Here is a 20,846-nt window from a genome sequence, read left to right as displayed (position 1 = left end):
ATTATCATAAAATATCTTAATTAATTAATTCATTTTTGTTTAAGTTTATGTTTGTTCTAGTTTTTTAATTTGGCAGTGACAACAAGACATTATATATTATATGTTTAATATAATATTAATATTATACATGTTAAGTTTAATTAAATTTTATTTAAGTTATAAAATGTATGATTTTATTATTTTTAAATAATTATTATTGTAGAATATCTAAAAAAAATATATCTTATTTTAATTAATTTATTTATATAATAAATATAAGAATATTATGTAAAAATATACTTTTTTTTATATATAGAATAAATATATGATAAAAATCATTTTGGTTGCACAAAAAAAAATCTATTTGATTCCTTTCCAAAAAAAGATCGACCGGTTTCGTTAGACTTCTAATATAGTTTACTTCCACTTTTTCTCAAGTACTTTTTGAACCGTACACTCACCGAACCACAAAACCCATTCTTTCCTTCCTACCATTCTCTTCTTCCCAGTCTTTTTACTGTATCCCCGCTCTCTCTAGTTTCTCCCCTTTCTAACAATACGACATTCCATTTGTTGTCGTTTTTCTCTGAGAACAAATATTCTAATATGATGAACAACACATCTGTGCCCGTACACAACGGCAACGGCAACGGCGATGAGGTCGATTGGGAGATGAGGCCCGGCGGCATGCTGGTTCAGATGCGAGACGACGAAGTCGACGCCGCCGGACCTGCTGCTCCTTCTCGTGGTCCTATGATCAAAATCAACGTCTACCATGACACGGCCCAGCACGAGCTCTTCGTCCCTGCTCAATCAACTTTTGGTATGTATCCTTCTTCTTCTTCCTCTTCTTATGCACTTTGATTTATTCTGGGGATTTTTGTTTATAGAGTGTATTTGTGTTTTGGGATGATTTGACTTGAAGCTTTGCTAGGGTTTTGGCAACTTAATTTTGATTTAGTTGACTATATTTTGACCTGTTAGTTTATGAAGATTTTTGTTAATAGAGGAGAGAAAGTGGCTTTGTTCATATGCGATTTGTCATTAGTGTCTTATATCTAATTTTGAGTGAAATTTATGGTTTTTTCTTTTTGTAAAGAGACCCTTTATTACTAAAGGAAAATCTTTTTTTTGTTTTTGTTTTTTTAATTCGTTCTGCTTTTAACTTTTGTTATTGGTTTTTCATATCGCTTCTTTGTGCTTATATTATATAAATATATATATATATATAAAAATATTTATGGTTTGAAATATGTTTGAGTTTGAGCTTGTTTAAATTGTTTGTTTTTTAGGGGATGTAAAGAAGGTTCTTCTACATAAAACTGGTTTGGAGCCCAATGAGCAAAAACTCTTGTTTAGGGGAAAAGAAAGGGAGGATGAGGAGCATTTGCACGTGTTAGGGGTGAAGGATAATTCAAAAGTTGTACTCTTGGAGGATCACGCAAGCAGAGAAAGGAAGCTTGAGGAGATGAAGAAGAGCCGTGAGATAGCAAAAGCATCTGAAGCTGTTGCTCAAGTCAGAGCTGAAGTTGACAAGCTCTCAGAAAGGGTAAATTTCAATTATCATTATGATTTTTCAACAAATGAGGTTAGGATTTCAGTGAGACTCATTTGGTTTCTTTTATATATTTGTAGGTTGATGCCTTGGAAGTGGCTGTGATTGGTGGAACCAAGGTTGAGGGGAAGGAATTTGACGTATCAACAGAGTTGCTCATGAGACAGTTGCTGAAGTTGGATGGTATAAAAGCTGAAGGAGAAGCAAAACTGCAGCGGAAGGCTGAGGTTTGTACTTATTGTATCAGTGCAAAGTTTGTTGTCGTTTGACTTTCATTTCTGATTTCATCCCTATGGGAATCTACAGACACATCTGCTCTCTGTTTTCTTTGCCAGCACCTTTTGGAGTGATTAATTCTCTCCAAAGGGATGTGTAGAGAGAGATTTGTTGGGCACACTGTGCTACAAGCTTCCTTACTTTAATTGCTTATGTAATAGATTTATAAGTGAACCCTTTCACGCCCCTAGGAGGCAGGGATAGGAAGTTGCAGTTGTTGGGTTTATACGTACTCTATTTCTCTCCTATACTTTATGTGGTACTTATATTGTACTGTAGAGGATGTTGTTGGCATGACAATGGTACTGGTGTTAGATTATGTATTGGTATAACTTTAGCCCTTTAGTTTTGCTGTCCTCTCACTCTGATTCACCTCCCTTGGGGATTGTTAAGGGGTTCTAAACCTCCCATTAATTTCTTTATCAGGGTATGGAGCCACCGTCATTTCAAGTATAGCTGTTGAGGGGTTCTGCTAGTAATTGATATACTTATCAAAGTAAGATAAATTACAAGGGTGCATTTAAGTAGGGGTCACATAGGAGCATGGGAGCCAAGTAGAAGATTGCCTCAATAGTGCATTTAAGCATTTCATTCTTTCAGGCTACTTTACATGATGTATTTACGTCTTTTTAATATGCTTCACTTAGAAATTATGATTTCTCTGCATTCTTTAGTACCATCATCTTCTTCTTCTTCTGTTATTTATTCGTTTTTATAAAAAACAATTCTTGTTGGTTGATTTTTTATGTACTTTCTTATGGTATTGCAATGCATTGGATTCTTTATTAAAGTGGTAGTGCATATTACATTATCAATGCACCATGACTGAAATCCAGATTTAGTTATGTATTATCTACAGAAATGGATTTGTCTCTATTAGTTTTCTTCTATATATGCATTACCCACTTTTAGTTTCAGTGCCTTTTTCTTTGTGTGTTGCAGTGAATTGTGCTGAAACCATGAGTGTATACTAATTTTTTGACTCAGTCTCACACGTGTCTTTTTGTAGATATAATACTCAGTGCCGTTCTTGTTAGTTTTTCATGTTTAATATATTTGCTTCTTGAGGCATTCCTAAAAGGATGGAGTAGAGGGAGATGTTTTTTGATCTTGTGATTACTGTTGTTTTATATTGTGCAAAATATGTATATTCTTTTGCTTGAAGTATAATTGTTTTCAACCATTAGAGTGGTCATGTCAAGTTCAGTTACCCATGGAGATGTTTATTGCTGCTCAAGGCTGCTCTATTGTCAACTTACGTCTCCCTTTAACAGGTACGTCGTGTCCAGAAATATGTGGACGCACTGGACACCCTGAAGGGAAGAAATGCCAATCCAATTAACAGCCCTAGCAATGCTGTATCAGTAACAACCCAATGGGAGACATTTGACAATGGCGTGGGAAGCTTGAATGCCCCACCCTCTACACAATCTCCAACAAAATTAAAGCAAGATTGGGAACGGTTTGATTAGTGCAAAGTTTTGTTCATGTGATCTATAAAAATTATTTCAGGATGTATACACACCAATTGTTATTTCTAAGCTTTGATTCTTCAATCATAGTGTGAGTGTGGCTGTGGTACGAACTTGTGTAGAAACTAGAACGATATCTTCTGCTGTTTGCTCAGGAACAAATGAAATTAGCAGGCATTTTATTATTTTTTATTTAGTTTCTTTTCTATTGTTAAGCTGCATATATATACACACCGTATGTTTTCTTGTAGAAAATTGTCATCACTAATTGATTATTATAATTGTCAGAGGGTATGATTTATGATGCATATAATCTTGAATTTGAACTTGGGATTTTCACACTCAAAACGATATTGGTTAATGTTATTATGTATAGTTTGCTTGTTCTGAACATGTCAGCAAGAACATAGGCTGCCGTTTAGTAAGCTGCATCATCATCAATATCAGGTTCTTCCTTGGTCATCCAAAGAGGAATTTTAATTTTGACGAGTTGGAGAATGATGGATGCAATTACTACATTCCAGCCTATTATAAAGCGTGCTCCTACTAGTATCTTCAGAATGATGGGTACAGGCATGGACATGTTACTCAGGTCTGGATGCGCAAAGAGTTCTGTGAGAGTTCCACTCAGTGACTACAACGTTATCCATATGCAAAACACCTAGTGTATCATCAGCAATTTGTGGCAACTTTAGCTGCTTGCTCAGGCACATCATGATTTGTTGGGATACCAGGGTGCTATGCCACTCTGCCAAAAATCATACTCCCATTGAAAATTGCTGCCCCATCCCTGAATCAGACTTGTACATAAGAGTATAATTGGCTAAGCGAAGATGGTGTGGTTTGAAAGACAAGAGTTCAGAGGCATGCATATTTGGTTAAGCTGCAGCAGGGGGTTAATATGGTTATTCCTGTTATCATTCCTTATATGACTCTATTGCTGAGGGATTATTGAAAGTGAACAAGTCCCAGCATATCCATACAAGGAGAGTTGTTGCTGCGCAGATGTGCGTGTATCATGACGAGATTGTTCGGTTGGAATTCTAATTGATCTATCTCTGGTCTTGGTAAACCTACAGAAGCAGAAAATGCAATAAAGTTAGGGTTGCGCTGATGAAAATCTGTCAAAAGTACACGCAGAATTTTTGAGGTGTTGAATACCCAATAAGCTGCTGTGAACTGACACTCCAGAAATGGACTACATAACAGTGATCCTTGTCGCCCCAGTGGAAGAGAGCCTCCACCCTTACACTGTATATATTCGTCTGGCCCTGCAAGGACATACTGTAAGAAGACAGTGGTAGCGGTTGGATAGATTGGTGTGGAATATATATTTGTTTAGCTTGTGGATTAGGATGTCTTGGAAAACAGCAAGGCCAGGTTTTCCACAGAATGGGAGTCGCTTTTGATCAGATCAGAAGAAGACATCTTTTATGTCCAGAGCATCCAAAGACATGACAGCCTCGAAGGTATGGAGTACCATGAAATCTTATACCTAACGAGCTTTGCTTGATCACAAGTGCTTCAAAGACCATTTTCCATTTATTGTTAGCTTGTTCAGCCAACCGGGAGCGGCAGTGGTAATGTATTGCTCTTATGCTGCTGTCACAACTGCAGCAGCCGCCATATGCTTCTTTTTGAAGATTGCCCACCTTGCCCAGAATCAACAGAGAGTCCAAGCAGAATGATTGGTTATTTGAAGAGTTCACAACCATGTAGGAATGGCAATGGTGCAGCAGATGGAATATGGTTTTTATTTCTTATTGCTTTTTACATTATTTTTAATGAAGAATATTTTTTTTAGTAAATTTTACTTATTACATACAGTTAATACATGATTTTGTTTTTTGATAAAACAATTAATGCATAATTAGTCAAATAATTTTAGATAGTATTAAAGTAGAACTAAATCTACCATAATAAAATATAAAATTAGAATTCAAAAAAATAAAATTTTAAATAAATTTTTGCGTATTTTTTAGTCAAACGATTATGGTACAGTACAGATGTTTGGCACGTATTTTCCAAACTACAAGAATATTATACCGACCGAGGACATTAAAATTAAAATCACCCCTTATATATATATACATATATATATATAGAGGGTTTTTTTGGTAGGGCTTTCAAAAAGAGCTCTGCCGTAGGGCTCTTTTGTGTTTTACCACCTTTGAACAGTTTTCGACGCGATTTTTTTTTATGACCGTGTATATTGTAGTTATTTAGAACATCCTGCAAATTTTCAGAAAATTCTGAATAATTTACAGTGCCGAAACACAAAAGAGCCCTACGATAGGGCTCTTTTGTGTTTCGGTATGCAATAATCTGTTTTCGGCACTGTAAATTATTCTGAATTTTCTGAAAATTTGGAGGATGCTCTAAATAACTACAATATACATGATTATAAAAAAAAATCGCGCCAAAAACTGTTCACGGATTGAAAAACACAAAAGAGCCCTACGGTAGGGCTCTTTTTGAAAGCCCTACCAAAGAATTACCCTATATATATATACTACATACAAACAACAACACTTTTGCTGGGTTTATTTATAAAATTTATTAATTATTTTTATTAAATTTATATTAATATTATATAAATTTAAAATAAATATAATATTTTAATTAAATAATTTATTTATTTTTGTTTAAGTTTATGTTTTTTTTTAGTTTTTGAATTTGGGAGTGACAACAATATATTATATATTTAATGTAATATTAAATATTATATATGTATTTTAAATTTAAGTTTCTTGCTAGTTTTTTTTAAAAATTAATTTGTTACTAATTGGTAGTAAATTATATTATATATTTAATATAATATTATTCTAATAAGTGACTTTAAGTTTAATTAAATTTTATTTAAGTTATAAAATAATTATCAATGTAAAATATCTCAAAAATATTATATTTTAATTTGTTTAATTATTTATTATTTTTAAATAATTATCATTGTAAAATATCTCAAAAATATCTTCTTTTAATTATTTTATTTTATTTAAGTTTAAGTATTTACAAACTACCGTTAAATATAAGAATATTCTGTTAAAGTTAACATTAAAAAAATAAAAAACTGTTAAAACCAAGAATTTTCGCTATCTACACACTTATTATATAGAAGATATATATATATATATATATTTATATATGACAATTCTTCTATAGAGGCTTCACTTTAAGCCCTATCAGTGAGGCTCTCAGTGTTTCACGACCCGTGAATAGTTTTCGGTGCGATTTTTTTTATGACTATGTATATTGTAGCAATTTAGAGCATCCTGCAAATTTTCAGAAAATTTTGAATAGTTTACAGTACCGAAAATTAGGTTTAAACATGTTAATTTCCACGCACATAAAAGAAATTAGTCACGCGTACAACAACATGTTTGAACCTAGTTTTCGGTATCGTAAACTATTCGGAATTTTCTGAAAATTTGCAGGATGCTCTAAATAACTACAATATACACGGTCATAAAAAAAATCGCGCTGAAAACTGTTCACGGATCAAGAACACTGAGAGCCCCACCGGCAGGGCTTAAAGTGAAGTCCTACAGGAGAATTCCCCTATATATATACATACATATATATATATATATATATAAACTAGAAAATATAAAAGTGTTGCGCACAATCTTTTGTAATTATCAAAAAATATTTAATTTTTTGAGGAATTGTGGAGTAGTGATTTATTTTTACCTTACTCGTACAACATGCTCTTTATATGGATACACGAAGGCATCTTGACTATAATTTTTTATTTTATGATAATGTTCATTGTTCATTGTACATTATACAGCGAACTTTCTGTAGGTTTTTGAAAAAATTATGACAAATTAAAGTATCGAAAACAAAGTTTAAAAAGTTTATTGTACATGTTCTTTTATTTATTATTATTATACGCTTTGCATGTTATTTTTAATTTTTTTTTTATAAAAAGTCTAAATTATATATAAAAATATTTATGTTTTGTGTAAGACTTATTTTGGCCGATTACCTATTTGAAGTCTTTATTTTTAAAAATTAACTTTTAGTTCTCGTGTTTTGTAAAAATGTTAAAATTGGAATTGATAAATTGATTATTTGAACACTATAATTTTGCTGATTACTCGTTTTGACTCGTTATTTTTTAAAATGAACCATTAGACCATGTATTTATTTAAAATGTTCAAACTTCTTATAAAAATTAAATTATATATTTATATAATTTTTATTTTCTATAAGGGTTCACATCTTTTTTAATCTTGTATTTTAGTTGATTACTCGTTAGAACCTTTATTTTTTAAAATTAACTTGTGGACCTCAAGTTTTGTTAAAATGTTAAAATAGAAATAGATAGATCGATTATTTGAACACTATATTTTGGTTGATTACTCATTTTGATTCTTTATTTTTAAAAATTAACTTTTGAATCATATATTTATTCAAAAGGTTAAAAATTCTTTATAAAAAGTAAATTATATAAATGTATATAATTTATGATTTATATAAGGGTTCACACCATTGTAAACCTTGTATTTTAGCCATTTACCCATTTGGACTCTTTATTTTTTAAAATTAACTTGTGGACCTTATGTTTTGTCAAAAGGTTAAAAATTTGAATATAAAGATAGATTATTTGAACCACGTACAATTTGGTTGATTACTCGTTTAGATCTTTTATTGTTAAAAACTAATATATGGATCCCGTGTTTGGTCAAAAAGTTAAAATATAAATAGATAGATTTTATTATTACTATATAGATATTTTTATCTATTATAATTTTTATTAAAATAAAAATGAGAAAAAAGATTAAAAAAATTCCTTAATTAATTAATTGCCATAAATTATAAAAGTAAAATAAAAATGAGAAAAAATATTGTTTACTTATATTTATAATTTAATTAAATAGTTGTGGTAATTAAATATCTAATCAAATTTAAATTCAAAATATATATCGTTGAAATAAATCAAATTAAAATTATATATGTTGTTAAGATATATTTTTGTAAAACTATTATATTTAAATTAAAACAACATAAATAATTTAAATAAGCATTTATTATTATTATTGTTGTCATCGATCATAAATTAGAGGTGTAATTTATTTAAGTACATGAATATGTATAATTTGAAAATGATTTATTCGATTTTAAATTAATTAATTAATTTGTTTTTATTAATATTCTATTAATTCATAATGTGTTCCTTGTTTCTAAAAATAATTCTTTGTGCTTCACATCAACCTCCACATCTTTTGTTGTTGCGGGAATGTCCACTAAAATTACAATCTAGAAAATATGTATTTACTATAGTGAAAACAAATCACAAATCCAAACAATATCATTAGTAATATCGTATTGTCACAAGCTTAATAAAATATCAAATGAGAGAAAAATATAATTATTAATATTGATGATTGATGATAATAATTATAATATTTTGTAAAACTATTCACTTTCGAATATAAAACATAATTATAATATAATAAGAAAAATAGATATATAGAGAACCGAAAACTATTATGTAATCTGCGGGTCTCGATCGATGAGTTCTCTTTATATTTGTCAGGTGCATAAAACTTACTTGAAAATACTTTTTGAGATATTTCAGTGTGAACATAGTTTGATATTCATGCATGCGTGTGTGAAAATATGCATGATATATATTAGAAGTCATGTACTTGTATATAATAAATGAAAAACTTAAGGAAATGCTCGTACACTTGGAAGGATACTCATATGATATACTAAAACCAACAATTTTAGCTATACAATCTGTATATATATATACACATATATTCATATATATATATATATATATAAGGAGAGAAAATTCTACATTGAAATTAGAATTATTGATTACTATTCTCTTGAGCAATTGAGAACCAGACCATGAAGCTAAATAAATTTTTAATCAAATTAATATTATGTGTATATATATTGATATTTTTAATTATTAAGATATTTTAATTTTGAATTTAAAGTAAATTTTGATGAAAAACTACATGTTAAAACGTGTGAGGTACATTTTATTAGATTATTATTATCATTAAGATGATAAATAGGAATAACTACATCAAAAAACGTGTATTGTACATTTTTTTAATTAATTTTTTTTAGTATTTTTCAATGATTAAGTAGTTAAGATATTTAAGCTAAATAGATTTTTAATCAAATTAATATGTATATATATTGATATTTTTAATTGTTAAGATATTTTAATTTTGAATTTAAATTAATATTATTTTTTAGTAATTTTTAATGAAAAACTACATGTTAAAAAGTGTACGGTAAATTTTATTATATTATTATTAAGATGGCAAATATGATAGGAATAACTACACGATGACTCAAATTTTAATATATAATAAACGTGTATATAATTTATCGTATACAGTAGTTCAAGAAGATATATTTTTTATATAATATTAATTTAAATAATAAGATGAGATTTTTATATATAATATTATTAATTTAAATAATAACATCTTGTTAATATATTATTTTAATTTAAACTAATGTGTAACTAAATTTATACTAATTAGTTACATGTAACTACATTTTTTAAAATTAATTAATAAAAAGAATAAAAAAATAAAAAGAATAAAAAAAATTACTATTATTATGTTAACCCATAAAATGAATAAAAAAAATTAGATTAAAGGAGAAAATAGAAAAATATGATTTGAAGATATTTTAGAGTGCCAGATAATCTCCTTGAAACTCTTTCTTATATATATATTGTCATTTTCTTAGAAATTAAAAATTCTTTCGTCAAAAATAAAATAAAAAATCTTCATTTTCATAACATGTAAAGATTTCCGAAAATTGTGCAAAAAAAAGTTTTCCAAAAATAGTGTGTGTGTGATTTTTTTTAAGTTAAATTGGTGTTTATACGAAAATTTTCGTTTTTAAAGAATATTGTTGTTTCTAAAGGAAGCCGTTGTTTCCATATAATATGACGTTTTTCAAGAAAGTTACCGTTTCTCAAGATTCTTGCTTTTTCTCAATGATGTTGTTGTTTGGAGAAAAATTGTCATTTTTTAGGTAAAGTGACGTTTTTTCGAGAGTGTTGATTGACTTTTGGTCAACTAATGCAGAGTTAAATTAATTAATTAGAGAACTTTCAATTAGACAATCAATGAACAATAAATGATCCAAGAACTTAGTAATGATGATCAATAAATAATAGAGAACACCATGATTTATAGAGGTTCGACCCCAATGATTGGTAATAACCTACTTCCTCTTAGGTTTGTATTAATCTTGAAGGTTACACAAGATCAAAAGGGATTACAAGTGGATTTCTATGTATAAAAGACAATACAATCTGGTTGACACACTACTAGTTATCAAGATAAAGTTGCCTGGTATGTTTCTGGTGCTGGTCGGTAGGCTATTTTCGTGAACCCCCTACTGTAGTGGAGAATTTGTATTTATACTATCTCTCTCACCCAAGGGTTGCGCCTGAGCATAACTGATGAGGAAATATCCCTACATTCTCGCAAATGGTTGTTGTCCTATTCTTCAGGAGCCTTGATTGAGTTTTTAGGGTTGTTAGGCGTAGGGCGAGTGTAACTGTCTGCATTCAAGCATGTATGTTTGTTCGTCATATCGACCAGCCGCTCTCCTGGCAAGCGCACCGAGCAGTGACTATTATTCATTTGTCAAGTGTATTCCGACCAACCTGTACTGACTGTTGGATGCCATGTCACGTGTCAAAAATATGATGCCATGTGTCCACAGTGTGATGCCACGTCATATGTGCAAATTTTTGGGATAGCAAAGGGTAGTGTGTTTTAAAGAAAATTGTCAGGTATGATGATTTAATATTATCAATTTAAAAAAAAATTGTCGTTTCTCAAGGATTTTGTCTTTTTTATTGTAATTGTTGTCGTTCAGGATAAGTGTCGTTTTTTTAAGAACATGTCGTTTTGGACAAATATTATCGTTTATTAAGAATATTATTGTTTATTAAGAATATTATCATTTTTTGAGAAAGATATGTCGTTTTTCAAGTGAATTACAAATAGATAAAAAAAAGGATAACATCAAACTGATAAGTTTGTTATGAATAAAACCGATACAAACCACACGAAAACCCCCATTTTCTCTCCCCGTTAAAATATTTCTCATCCCATTCTCAACAATGTCAAAGAAATCACTACATACAACCAAAGAAAAGTTAGCCTTGAAACTTCTACTCATGCTCTCCATTGATACCAATTTGATCAAACAGTTTGTTGTGTGTATAACAATATGCATAAGAACTCTACTATGCTTATTTATTAGCAATAATTATTAATAGGATCAAAATGAATATATTAAATAACATATTCAAGTTGATATAGTAAGGGCCAAGCTTGAATATAGGTGGATTTGGCCTACGCCTAGGCTCCCATCCTAAATGACTCCCAAATTTTAGAAAAATATCAATTTTTACATACAAAAGTTATCCCAAATTAGGTCGGTCTGAAACTTTTCTCTCTCAGCTTCTAGCTGGTACAATGGCAAAGGGGGTTCAGGGGAAGGCAAAAGCTCAGGAGAAGAAGAAGAAAAAGAAAGGACCATCTTCTTCTGATGGTGTTTGGAAAACTAGATCCATGACGGAGCTTTTGGGTGTGGAACCGATAGAGTTTGAGAATGGCAATTTTCACATTGATGAGCAAGAAACCCATATAGATGAGCAGGAAATTGTATCTCCGAGATCTACTCTGATGCAATTACAGCGACAGGAGGACATCTGAAGATATTTCTCTCGTTTTATCCAAGCTTCTCAGATTTGTTCGAAAGAAATTGCAGAAGGTAAGCAATCTTCTCCTCCGATCTTACATATTGTTCAAAATCTGATTTCGAAATTTGATAGTGATTTGAGGAAAAGGACTGCAATTGATGATATTAAGATTGAAATGGAAGATATTGAAGATGAAGTTCAATTCTGGAACTCATCTATAGTTTGCTATGTACTAGGTGCAAACGCTCCAATCTCTGTTTTGGAAGGGTTTGCTAAATGAATGTGGAAGACTAAAGTTGATAAAGTGGGAATTCTTTCTCATGGTGTGTTCATAATCAGATTTGAATATGTAGATGACAGGGATGAAGTTCTCAATGGAGGATATGTTTTCTTTGATAACAAACCTGTTATTATTAAACCATGGGACGCTATAACAGATTTCAGGAAAGAAGATGTGGCAACCATTCCTACTTGGATTCAACTTTCTGGTCTTGAATTGAAGTATTGGGGGGAGAAGTCTTTATTCAAAATTGTGAGCCAACTTGGGAAGCCAATAAAGGTTGATGAGATAACTAAAAAAAGGGAAAGGCTGAATTATCCATGGATATTGATCGAAGTGTCTTTATCACAGGCTTTTCCATATGAAATCTCTTTTATAGATGAGTTTGGTCAGAGGGTGAAGATTGATGTTCATTTTGAATGGAAGTCGGTTGTATGTGGTAATTGTAAAGGATTTGGGCATACTAGTGATCTTTGCAGGAAAAAGGTAGGCCAGAAAAAAGAATGGTTGATCAAAAAGGACAACAATGTGAAGAATACATATTCAAAAGTTCAGCAGGAGGCTTTGATAGATGAGGATGGTTTTCAGAGAGTTCTTAGAAGTGGCAAGAGGGCTCTGAATGTGTCTCAACCTACTGTAGTGGCTAACAATTTTCAAGCATTGGACAATGAAAATGGAGAGAGCTCTCAAGTTGAGTTGGAAAAAGATAACATAAAGGAAGGGGGCGATCCTCCCCAATCTAATGGATAGGATCCTAAGTTGGAATGTCAGGGGGATCAATAATCCAAAGAAGCAATTTGAAGTTAAGAAATTCTTTTCTTCAAAGAGAGTTTGATTGATTGGTCTCCTTGTAACTAGGGTCAAGGCTGAACATTTGGGTGCCTTGTACCTCTGTATGTTTGATGGATGGTGTTTCACGTCTAATAATGCATGGCATAGTGGTGGGAGAATAGTAGTTAGTTGGAATCCTATTATGTTTGATGTTAGTATCCGGTTCTGTTCAAGTCAAATGATTCATTTTCTTGTGAGACCTATGCATGCTACATCGAGTTTTTTTGTTACATTTGTTTACGGTTTCAATGAAGAAGAGGGAAGAGCTGGTTTGTGGGCTGATTTGTTACATCTTTCGGGTGGAATTGAAGATCCATGGATAGTCATGGGTGATTTTAATGATATTCTTAATAAAGAGGAAAGGATTGGAATGCGTGTGAAATATAAAAAATCTGAGGCTTTTTGGAATTGTGTTGCTGTTTGTCAGTTAGAAGACATGAAGTTTCAAGGAAATTTTTTTACATGGAATAATAAACAGCAAGGTGATGCTCGAATATATTCAAAGATAGACCGGGTTCTAGCGAATAAATTGTGGTTAGACAAGTATAATGAGGCAGAGGTGAACTTTTTGAATGAAGAGTTGTTTGATCATAGTCTAGCACTCTTATCTGTGTATCAAGAAACTAATTTTGGCAAGAAAACTTTCAAGTATTTTCGAATGTGGAAGAGTGCTCCAAATTTTACTCACAAGCTTATTACTACCTGGAATATTAGCAATAATTGGACAGCTATGTACAAGTTAGTTTCAAAGTTGAGACAAGTTAAGCTGGTTCTCAAGGAGCTCAATAAAGTGGGGTTTACTGATATTCAAATGGCAGATTTACAGAAGAGGAAATTTTTAGCTGATTGTCAATTGGAACTTCAGGAAGATCCTCTAAATAAAGAGTTGATTCTGAAAGAGAAAATGGCTAGAGACCAGTTTGTTATGACTCATAAAACTTATTGTTCTTCTCTTCACCAAAAGGCTAGAATTCATTGCTTGAAAGAGGGTGATGAAAACTCAACTTTTTTTCATGCAAGTATTCGAGCAAGGCATACACAAAATAGAATTTATTCAATTACAGATGAGAGTGGTACATGGCATGATCAGCCTGATAAGGTAACTGAAGCCTTTTTACAGTTTTATACTACTTTGCTGGGTTCTAAAATGGCTGATAGAAGACATGTTATAAGGGAAGTAGTTGAAGCAGGTGCTTTTGTCTCTATGGAGCAAGCTTCAATGCTAATGGCTGACTACATGATTGATGAAGTCAAGCAAGCTATTTTTTCAATCCCTGGAGGTAAAGCACCTGGCCCTGATGGTTTTTCTAGCTATTTTTTTCAAGATAATTGGGATATCATTGGAAATGAGGTTTGTGATGCTATTCTGTCTTTCTTACATTCAGGTAGTCTTTTGAAAGAACTCATCTCCACGGTTCTCACTCTTGTCCCTAAGAGTAAGTGTCCGAATGTTGTGAGTGATTATAGGCCAATCGCTTGTTGTAATGTGATCTACAAGGCAGTGACAAAAATGATCTGCTCAAGATTGCGATTGATTCTTCCTGCTCTGATTGCACACAATCAAGGTGGCTTCGTTCATGGGCGTTTTATAGCTCACAATATTATGATGTGCTAGGACTTAGTCAGACATTATGGGAGGAAGAATGCCAAGCCTAATTGTATGCTCAAACTTGATCTCCAGAAAGCTTATGACACATTGGAATGAGATTTTTTTTGGAAGAAATGCTTGTTGCCTATAGGTTTCTGACGAAGTTCATCCAATTGGTAATGCAATGTGTTACCCCTCCAAAGTTTTCTCTAATGTTTAATGGTGTTCTTCATGGTTTCTTTGCCGCTGAAAGAGGTTTGCGACAGGGTGACCTAATGTCACCGCTGCTATTTGTTTTGTGAATGGAATACTTGTAACGTCTCGGATTTTCAAGACTCGATAATGCGGAAATATAAATGTTTTCATTTAACAAAATGTCTCAAAAACCCATAGAAAAAAAAACTTTTAAAAAAAGTCGTATGGCCATACTTAACATTTAGTTACAAACATGTTTTATAAAGATTAGAGTGAGCCTAGTTTAGGAAAATTACACAGCATTTCCAAAAATAAAAAGGCTTCCCAAAAGGTCGGTCCACATGTACATTTGCAAGGAAGACTCCAGCGCTCACTGCTCTGCCTTGCCCGTGCTCTTACCTACAACATGAAACAACTAGGTAAGCGAAAACGCTTAGTAAGATCAACTTTCAAACAAAGCATGATAGAGAAATAGGGATCCGGACCCTACACAATCAATTTCAAGAACGCTAAACCGTCCTGGCAAACTTATAGTCATGCCTGATAACCAAGGATAAATTAATTCATAACTAGATAAAAATCCTGCACTCAGAAAAATCCCAGAACAAGCAGATATATTATATTACAACTATATCTTATCAACAATTATATCCCTGCACTCAGAAAAATGCCAGAACAAGCAGATATATTATATCACAACTATATCTTATCAACAATTATATCCCTGCACTCAGAAAATCTCAGAGCAAGCAGATATATTATATCACCATATAATTCGAGACCAACGCTTGACAATTTCCAACAATTCATGCGTAACGCGCCCTCTAACATAATTGCTAATCTGTAAAAGAGAACCGAGTCCCCACACTAAGATCTAGCCAATAAATATTCTCATCAAGGGTAACTATCGTGTTACCTAGGGCATCGCTACTTATCCAAGAGTGTAATCCAATTTACATGGTTTTACGGAGACATCTATGTTAATCAGTGGTGCTGGTGAGCAGTTGCCCCTAGGGTGTTCAGCCTCACTCAATCTTGGCAACCCCTAGTATCTCTAGGCACTCTCACTGAATGGCCAATATTCACGGCTGCTATCCGGGAATAACTTATCAGAGCACTTGCTCAGATTCTAACCGTCCAATGATTAAGTAAGCATGAGGGCCCCTAGGTCCCATTTATCTTGGTGCCCTAGGTTTAACCAGCTTATCCTCATCTCATGGCCACTCGTCGCGGTAATGAACCGGACATAAATAAAATCAAGCAGTGTGACGGGGATCAACCGTCTAGGATATGACGGACTTCTACCGTTCATATTTTCTAAATCAGCACCCACTAGACTAACGTCTCTAAGCAACTTTCTATGACAGCCTATATATGTGCATGTATCCCTATACTAACATACAAGACAATAATCATTTCATGTTGCAGCCATACAATATAAGTTGACTTACTTGGAGTCCTTAGCGCTCAGCAGGTTTTCACCCTCCAACGTTCAGTCCAGTTACGCTTAGCCAATACTGTAGTTATCCATACAGTATACTCGGATTAATTATGGCACTCATAATTCATTACTATTATTTTGGGCAGTTTGGTCATTTTAATAAAAGTCATTTGTAAGGATTTATAATCCTTATTTTGTTTTAAACCTATTAAGGAAAGTCATACAAAATATTCGAGACTAAACCCTAAGTCTCGGGGAGACCTATCCTAAGGTCTCGATACCTAGGCTCGGGTATCACAATGATATTTCCCCACAACCCGCTAAAAATCTTATTCTTTCAAGGTATCGCTATTAACCCGCACTTTCGACTAGTCGGTTAAAATATGTAAGATTTTAGCCGGTATTACATCCAGAAAATACAAATAAATTCCTTAATTATTTTTACAGAAAATAAACTCTTTAAATTTTCCTTTTAGTTTTCTTAAGGTTTTAATATCTAAAAACCGATTTAAGAAAATTGCCTAATTTGTCTTAATTAGGAAAACCGTTATAAATTTCTCATCTTGACTAATTAATTTTCCAAAAGCAATTAATCAATTTTTACTTACTAGAAAAATAATTCATTTAAACTCAAAGGGGTAATTTTAGTGAAAATATGATTTCAAGACTTACCAATTTATATCTTGAAATAAGCAAAATTTTACTTTTTACCTTATGTTCCAAAATCTTATTTTTACACTAAGTGTGAAAAACCTATTTTTCACATTTTTAACTACATACTTCGTTAGTTCATAACTTGAAATTTACTTACCTAATTGTTACCAAAATTTCCCAATTACATTTTTGTTATGCCATTTAGGTCTTTGTAAAATCTTAGGTCAAAATGAGCATTTTTGATTGGTGAAATCATTTTCCAACAATGAGGTAAAAATGACCTTATTTTCAAGTCCTTATTTTTTTCCAAACTTTGACAGTTAATAACTTTCAAACCGTTCAATATTTTCTTACCAAATTTTACAGTGGAATAATAGGTTATGCCAGAAATATTTCCACAAAATTTTAGAAAAAACTGGGTTCATTTGCCCTATACAGTGGCTGTCCAAACTTGGTTCCGAAAATAAGAATACGAAAAAACTGTTTTTTTTTACCTAAACTTTGAAATAGCATAACTTACTCATTTCTAAACATTTTTTAGTGTTTCAAAAGCTCAATTTTATGTACTCAATCTCAAAAACATCACAGTACAATTTAAATTTTACAAAAACAATATAAAGTGGCTGCTTGACCCCTTGGAAGTCACAGCTTAAAACATGTTTTGTTTTAGGGTATCCTACAAAACCCTTGGGGGTTTTGGTTCCCATTTTCAAAAATCAATACACATGCATCATAAAAATTATTAAACAACTACCATAACCTTATTACATCACCAACAAGAAACTTTAAGCATTAAATATACAAAATAATGCTTAAAACTAAAAACCCTACAACAAAATCATCAAAAGTAAACTTTTTACCTCTTTGGTGTTCTTGCTTAAGGTTTTGACCTTCCTATTAGCTTTGGCTCCTCCAAAACCTTTCAAAAACCCTAACCAACTTCCCCCAACAACATAGGTAATTAGCTATTTGAAACTCTATGATTAAAACTTGACAAAAGTCTAGATTAATGAAACTTTACCTTAGGGAAAACCCTTCCTAGACCAAGACTTAGCTTCCAAGTTTCTTTGGTGTTCTTGGGGTTGAAAATGGAGAGAACACTTGAGAGAGTCTTCAAAAATCAGATGAGAGTGAATGAGGGAGTGTGGAGATCGGTTTTGGGGTTAGAATAGCTCACAATACTCTTCAAAATATCACAAAACACTTGAGTGCTTTTCTACCCACTTGCCCACTTGACTTCTTAATTAAATGAGATTTAATCTTTATAAAATTGGGTTCACACCACCCTAAAAAACACATGGCCGGCCACCCTTTTCCATATATGTGATCATTAAATTTTTATTTTTTTAATTTTTTATAAAGGTTAATAAATGTTTCATAAGAAGAAAAGTCCAAATTGGCTTTTGACACATTTTTCACTCTTATTAAGTTTTAATCACCAAAATTAACATTAATTAATTAAATTTAATGTCTCTCACATTTAATTTAATCAATCACATAATAAAATTTAACCTAAGGTCCATTCATGGAATAAAATTCCCCATTTCGACAAAATTAGGCATTTACCACAAAATGCCTTAAAATTTCTATTTTCTTTTAGGTTTATTATTTTTGACCAAAATTTAACTTTTATGAATATATTTTATGCCCAAAATATAATTGCCATGATTTTTCGTTTTATTTTCCGAGATTTTTACCCGATCAGGGTTTTTGTGTCGGTCCAGGACCGAAAGTCCTATCTTGACTTTTAAAATCACAAAATTCATATTTTGGCTAGCAATAACTCATGGAATACTTACAAACAAAATATAATATTATTTAAAATAATATTCTTAACCCGGGGGAAAAATCCCGACTCGAGTCGTTTAAAGGTACCCAAAAACGTAGGACGTTACAATACTTGTCTAGAATTATGAAGAAAATAGGGCAAAAAGAGGACTTTAAATTCCATGAACGTTGTAAGGAATTACAATTCAATCATTTGAGTTTCGCAGATGATGTTCTTCTTTTTTGTCATGGTGATTTTAGGTCCATATATTATTTGTTGCAAGGTCTGAAACTCTTCTCACAAACATCAGGACTTCACCCAAATGAAGCCAAATCAGCGGTCTACTGCTGTGGTATGACTGAGTTTGACGTGCAAAGGGTCCTTGAGGCTTCTGGTTTTAGCAGGAGCCAAATGCCCTTCAAGTACTTGGGGATTCCAATTTGTGCTAAAAAGATTTCAGCGAAGGAGTGTGAGATTTTACTGGAAAAAATGGTGGTGCGAATTCGGACATGGAGCTCTTGCAATCTGTCTTATGCAGGGAGAATAATTTTGATTAATTCTGTTCTGATCTCTATACACTCTTATTGGTCACAAATTATGCTCATTCCCAAATAGGTGTTAAAGAGAATAAATTCCATATGCCGAGCTTTTTTATGGAAAGATCAGGCTGACTTTGTAGGTGCTGGGAATGTGGCTTGGGAGCAGGCTTGTAGGCCAAAGAGAGAGGGGGGTCTTGGATTCAGAGATCTCTTTAAATGGAACACAGCAGCTCTTGGGAAATACATATGAGTTGTTGCAACAAAAAATGATAATCTATGGGTGAAGTGGGTTCATAATGTATACATTAAGAATGAAGATTGGTGGGCTCATAGAGCCCCTTCACAGAGTAGTTGGTATTGGAAAAAAATAGCGGAAGTCAAAGACAGATTCAAGCTTCTTATTGACATTCCAGGATTCATACATGAAGAGTATACCATTAAAAATGGTTATCATCTGCTCTGTTCTACTCATAACCAAATCCAATGGTGCTCGGAAGTGTGGGGAAGACTGAATATACCGAAACATAGTGTCATCATGTGGCTGGCCATTCTTGACAGATTAAAGACTAAGCAAAGATTGCTGAATTTTCAAATGGTGAACAACTCAACATACTTACTCTGTGATATTCATGAAGAAAGTGTAACTCACCTATTCTTTGAATGTCATCTTAGTAAGAGTTGTATTCAGAAGGTGAAAGAGAAGATGGGTTGGGGTGCAAAATCTGAAGAATTGCGCAGCCTTTTGTGGTGGATCTCTCGGGCTCAAATGAGTAAGTTTTGCAAGCTGGTTTATGCGGCTTTTGTTGCTGCGGTGGTTTATCATATCTGGAAAGCAAGGAGCGAAGTTTTTTGGTTGTTTAAGGTGAGAATAATAGATTTAATTGTGAATAATATTATAAGTGATGTCAAAAATAGAGTACAAGGTGTTATGCCTAAAACAGTTACTAGTATTGACATGGAGTGGTTTGAATCATTGTAAAGATTTTTCGCAGGTTGTATAGAAAAGAGTTTTCTCAGGCTTTTCGTTAGGCGCTGTTAGGTATAATGTTTGTCTGTTTTCAATGTTAATGGTCCTACTGATTTAACAAAACAAAAAGTTATCCCAGATTTTAGAAAAATATATTATTTTATGTGTAAAAGTTGGAAAAATAACATTTTTTTCTTTATTTTTCTTTCGCCTCACCCATCTTAAGCACGCCCTGGCTTAGTGGTGGTGGTGTGTACTAGTCGATCTCAATGTACTAAATATTGTTATACACCTAATGTCCAACTTGCCCAACTTATGGAGACTTTTCTGCCTTGTTTAATCTAAAGTATTACTTAGCACACTAACCAAAAATAGAGGAAAAAAAGAGAGACCAAAGTCTTTGCTGGGTCATTATAAAATGAAGACTTCCATAAAGCTGGGCCACATATCATAGAGCTAGCTGATAAATGGTGTTTGGTTCTCAATTTGGTTCATTTTTTTATTCAACAAAAATTAAATAAGTATTTCAATTCTTGATAATGGTTAGTTTGATAAATGTCGACATAACTACTCATTTATTATAATTACAAATCT

At 32.3% G+C, this 20,846-nt stretch overlaps 2 protein-coding genes and 1 long non-coding RNA gene across 3 annotated transcripts; 2 read left to right on the top strand and 1 right to left on the bottom strand.

The window, feature by feature from the left end:
* The first annotated feature begins 380 nt into the window (after positions 1-380).
* Positions 381-3,474, top strand: LOC133800944 (BAG family molecular chaperone regulator 4). Its single transcript, XM_062239059.1, has 4 exons — positions 381-802; positions 1,272-1,528; positions 1,615-1,761; positions 3,085-3,474. Exons 1-4 carry the CDS (start codon positions 586-588, stop codon positions 3,280-3,282), a joined length of 819 nt encoding a protein of 272 aa, XP_062095043.1. The 5' UTR covers positions 381-585; the 3' UTR covers positions 3,283-3,474.
* An 11,566-nt stretch (positions 3,475-15,040) lies between these two features.
* On the bottom strand, positions 15,041-18,257 carry LOC133802379 (uncharacterized). Its single transcript, XR_009877281.1, has 3 exons — positions 17,839-18,257; positions 16,335-16,400; positions 15,041-15,282 (listed from the first exon to the last, which is right to left on the bottom strand). It is a non-coding gene; the product is annotated as an uncharacterized LOC133802379 (long non-coding RNA).
* Positions 18,258-19,820: 1,563 nt separating this feature from the next.
* Positions 19,821-20,264, top strand: LOC133800270 (uncharacterized). The gene has a single exon (XM_062238226.1). The coding sequence runs from the start codon at positions 19,821-19,823 to the stop codon at positions 20,262-20,264; it is 444 nt and encodes a 147-aa protein (XP_062094210.1).
* Positions 20,265-20,846: the final 582 nt, after the last annotated feature.

This window comes from Humulus lupulus, chromosome 9 (assembly GCF_963169125.1).
Source record: "Humulus lupulus chromosome 9, drHumLupu1.1, whole genome shotgun sequence".
Taxonomy (NCBI): Eukaryota; Viridiplantae; Streptophyta; class Magnoliopsida; order Rosales; family Cannabaceae; genus Humulus; species Humulus lupulus.
This window is presented reverse-complemented; position numbering and strand designations above follow the sequence as displayed.